Source organism: Capsella rubella, unplaced genomic scaffold (genome assembly GCF_000375325.1).
Source record: "Capsella rubella cultivar Monte Gargano unplaced genomic scaffold, Caprub1_0 scaffold_135, whole genome shotgun sequence".
Classification (NCBI taxonomy): domain Eukaryota; kingdom Viridiplantae; phylum Streptophyta; class Magnoliopsida; order Brassicales; family Brassicaceae; genus Capsella; species Capsella rubella.
Window position 1 is genome coordinate 6,760 of NW_006238793.1, and position 3,677 is coordinate 10,436.

The 3,677-nt window shown below is 37.8% G+C and overlaps 2 protein-coding genes across 3 annotated transcripts in view; one reads left to right on the forward strand and one right to left on the reverse strand.

Annotated features, from left to right (window-relative positions):
• Positions 1-2,300, reverse strand: part of LOC17874293 (serine/threonine-protein phosphatase 2A 65 kDa regulatory subunit A beta isoform) — a 4,333-nt gene extending 2,033 nt beyond the window's left edge. The window contains exons 1-7 of the mRNA XM_006279095.2: positions 2,234-2,300; positions 2,072-2,120; positions 1,498-1,939; positions 858-1,104; positions 494-606; positions 305-384; positions 8-107 (exon numbers count right to left, since the gene is read on the reverse strand). Of these exons, the coding sequence (XP_006279157.2) occupies positions 8-107; positions 305-384; positions 494-606; positions 858-1,104; positions 1,498-1,890 (933 nt within the window). The 5' untranslated portion in view covers positions 1,891-1,939; positions 2,072-2,120; positions 2,234-2,300. The remainder of the gene's footprint in view (positions 1-7; positions 108-304; positions 385-493; positions 607-857; positions 1,105-1,497; positions 1,940-2,071; positions 2,121-2,233) is intronic.
• Positions 2,301-2,725: 425 nt separating this feature from the next.
• On the forward strand, positions 2,726-3,661 carry LOC111830721 (probable chlorophyll(ide) b reductase NYC1, chloroplastic). Of its 2 annotated transcripts, none has more exons than XM_023783448.1 (4): positions 2,726-3,049; positions 3,130-3,208; positions 3,413-3,445; positions 3,539-3,661. In XM_023783448.1, the coding sequence occupies exons 1-4, from the start codon at positions 2,750-2,752 to the stop codon at positions 3,550-3,552; spliced, it is 426 nt and encodes a 141-aa protein (XP_023639216.1). In that variant the 5' UTR covers positions 2,726-2,749; the 3' UTR covers positions 3,553-3,661. The 2 variants fall into 2 exon arrangements, with proteins under 2 accessions (XP_023639216.1, XP_023639189.1); XM_023783421.1 differs by having other exon boundaries at positions 3,310-3,445; positions 3,539-3,658.
• Positions 3,662-3,677: the final 16 nt, after the last annotated feature.

Genomic DNA, 3,677 nt, shown 5'->3' on the forward strand with positions numbered 1-3,677 from the left:
CAGGGTTTAAAATGCGACAAAACTTAGTAACTTTTCCAGCAGCTGCTATCCGAACTTCAGCCTCATTATCACGAAGTAGACGAACATATGCAGGCACCAAATCCGTCCTTTATACACAAGGCACATAAGAAAATAATATAAACAAGAATAAAGAAAACAATCAAGATGACTCAACAAACATAAACTTCCAGTACCACCTCTGAAGCCAGTAATATAAAATTTGATATAGATTTGTAGAAATAGAGGTCAACAAAGACATCAATAAAACATTAAACCATAGCTAAGCTCAACCATCATTGCTTACTTAGTTGGCTCTGGTCCTACAGCTTCACAAAGTTCATAGAGCTGATTTGCAACCATATAACGCACACGCCAGGACTTATCCTGCTCAGAGACAAAATATTAAGATAAAGCAGCACATTAATATCTGCCTTACAGCTTTCCAATAAAGCTCATCAGCGGAAAATCTTATCCTAATCACACATTTACACACCTGCGAGAAATTGACAATTACAGGAAGAATGTGTGTCACACAGTCCTGGGGCTCCAACAATTTCCCAAGAGCAGCACAACCCTCAACAGCCAATAATCTAACTGAATCTTGATCTGATATTGATGTCCACAAGATGGTTAAACGCTATACGATCATCATACAAGTAAGATACTGAAACTTTTATAGTTATATGTGGACATTGGACAAAACTAGTGCTGATTAGTTTCAGCTATTGCTCAGTGTTCAATGCAGTAACCCTATTACTAGCCTTTTTTTACATTAGCCAACCCCATAAACAGACATGATGAAATTTTTAAGAGGTATATGCTGGCAAAATGAAACCATATTAAGTTGGAAAACATACCATCTTGAGTAAGATCATCAAACATGGACATAATCTCTGTCTTCAAATGAGCTGAATCAATTGTAGCAGCAAACTTCCCCAAATTCGTTGCTGCTGCTCTGCGCACCATTGGCATGTCATCTTGACAAAGCTGACTGTATATTGATCTCAGCTCTGCCTTTAGCAGATCTGGAGCACTTGGGTATGCAATATGGAAAATTCCACATGCTGATACTCTGGCTGTGAACCACTCACCAGCTGCAAGTCGCTGTTAAACAATGACGGTGTTCAGTAAGCTTAAGTTGGTTGCATATTATAGCATCATTTTGGTTCCTATACGGTCCCAAACACAACCACAAACACAACCCAAAAGAACGCTACTGAAGAAAAAAAATTGATGGTGTTCTCTTGGATCAACCAAAATAGATGTAAACAACTACAACCTATCGATTCCCCAAAACAACTTAGAAGGGAAATACTGAAACAAAAAGGCAAAAGCATATTTCCAAACTTTGGATAGCGAAGGACCCAAAACAATCTTAGTTCTTTTGCTTTGAGTGTAGCTCAATGTCACATGGCTGATTAAGTTACACAGAGCATGGAAAGAGAAAAATAAATTAACCAAAGAGATTAATAACAGGAGTAACTGCCCTTATCTAACCTTTGCCAGAGGTAAGAAATGCTCAACCAAATCAGTCTCCCTCATCTGAGAACCAATTCTGCAAAGTGACTCTACAGCTTTTTCCCTCACGCAAGTTTCCTCAACAGTCGAGAGTGTCTCCAGCGGTGGAAGCAAAACATGAGCATGCTCAACGCCTCCTACATAAGGAATAAAAACCCCCAACTCTTCAGCCATGGCGAGAAGTACCTCATCATCATCGTCATTGTTTTCACTAAGAAACGGGATCAACTCTTTTCTAGTCCTCTCCTCTCCAAGAGCACGTGCAATGATAGAAAGCCGTCTAATGGAGTTCAATCTAAGCTGAATATCATCGTTTTTTAGCTCGTCTATAAGGACGGCGATCGGGTATAAAGGCTCATCAACCGTAGACATCCTCACTAATATACTCAAATCACTCCCTAGGTACCTTCTTCAAATAATCCTAACCAAACCAAACACAAATAGTCAGAATAAAACACAATGCATATACACACCATCAATACAAAAGACGATAAAGTTACAAACTTTAAACTCAATTTTGCCTCTGAGATAATTCAAAGGTAACCCATTTCACCTCAAACAAAAAAGGGTTGCATCAGAATCAAACACGGAGAGAAGAAGACCTAGAGAGACAACAACCATTAATTGACAATCTAAACAAAATAATATTGATTTTGAGATTCTTAAACACATTCGAAATTGTTTCTAATTGAAGAAGAAATGATCGAGATTGTACCGATTACGCTGTTTTCCCCAAGTTCCGAGCGATCTATCAATCAGAACAGAAGAAGGAACGAGAATGAGAGAGAACCGGAGCACTTTCTCAGCAGCTACCCATCTTAAGGTGTGTCCATATAATTGGGCCTGTCCAGGATAAAACTAAGTGGGCTTAGATTTAATACATAAAGGCCCATATATGTAATAATACGGCGCCGTTTCTAATATCTCTCGTAGTGATTATTATTTTTATTTTTTTGGTGGAAACTCTCGTAGTGATCCCCTATATAGTAAAAGAGAAGTACATTTTTCTTTCAAAAAAAAATTTGAGTAAAATTACGAAAAAACATACACTTACCCTTCTCTCTTCATTCTCATTAAGGGTAAACAGGTAAAAACCGCATTGTCGGGTCGGGTCAATTTCTTAATTGTAACCCGAAATTACAAACTGGGTCTTTTGAAAAACATCTTAATGTTCAGGTCAATATCAAAATCGAATATGCCTTATTATTCGGCCTCGCATGAGTATCAAGCTATGACCTCTTTGACGAAGATTCAAGTGTACCCACGAGTCTTGGAGCACCGTCTCTTCATCAGAGATCCGATACGGGTCGTGTGTAGGTTAAATTCTAGAGAACGTAGCAATAGGGTTTGTGTGCATCGCTGTGAGAGTGATTCTGGTGAGAAGAAAGTTGAAAGAAGGAGAAAAGTTGAGAAATCTAATGGGTTGTGGAGTTCTTTGAAATCTGGGGTTTTAGGTTTTAGTAAATTAGGGTTCTTATCTAAAGATGAGTACAATCACAAAGTTGAGAAACTGGAGATGGTCTTCTCTAAGGTTAGTCTTTAAAGTTTCAACCTTTTTATTCTTTGTTCTCTGATTACTCTAAAGTTTTAACCTTTTTATTGGTTTTGTAGATTGCTGTTCAGATTGCGAGATATATTGTGACTATGACAAGTACTGGAGCTATTCTCTTGATTGGGTTTCAATTATCAGGTTAGTGCAAGACTGTTGTGTAGAAGATTGTTTTGAAAGGTTGAAACTTTGTTTTGGACTGGGTTTTGTGTGTGTGTGTGTGTGTGTATTGGTATGAAAAGGTGGGGATGGTTCGAAGAACTCATTGATTTGGTATAGTTGGCTTGGAGATATTATCATTGGAACTATGATTGGGTCTAACATGGTTTTGGAAGATCATTACAGAGCTGATCTGCGTAATGTTGTTATTACTGGAAGGTAAAGTTCTTTACTTTCTGTTTTTTTTTGCATTGTTTCTTTGTGTGTTTTGTTGTGATGCTGATTTGTGTTTTTGATTGATCTGTGTTTAAGTACGAGAGGACTAGGGAAAGCTCTTGCTAGAGAGTTTCTTCTCTCTGGAGACATTGTCACATCTCGCAGGTTGGTATATTGAATTGTATATGGGAATATGGATTAGTTTTTTCTATCGAGAAATGATTTCTTATGATTT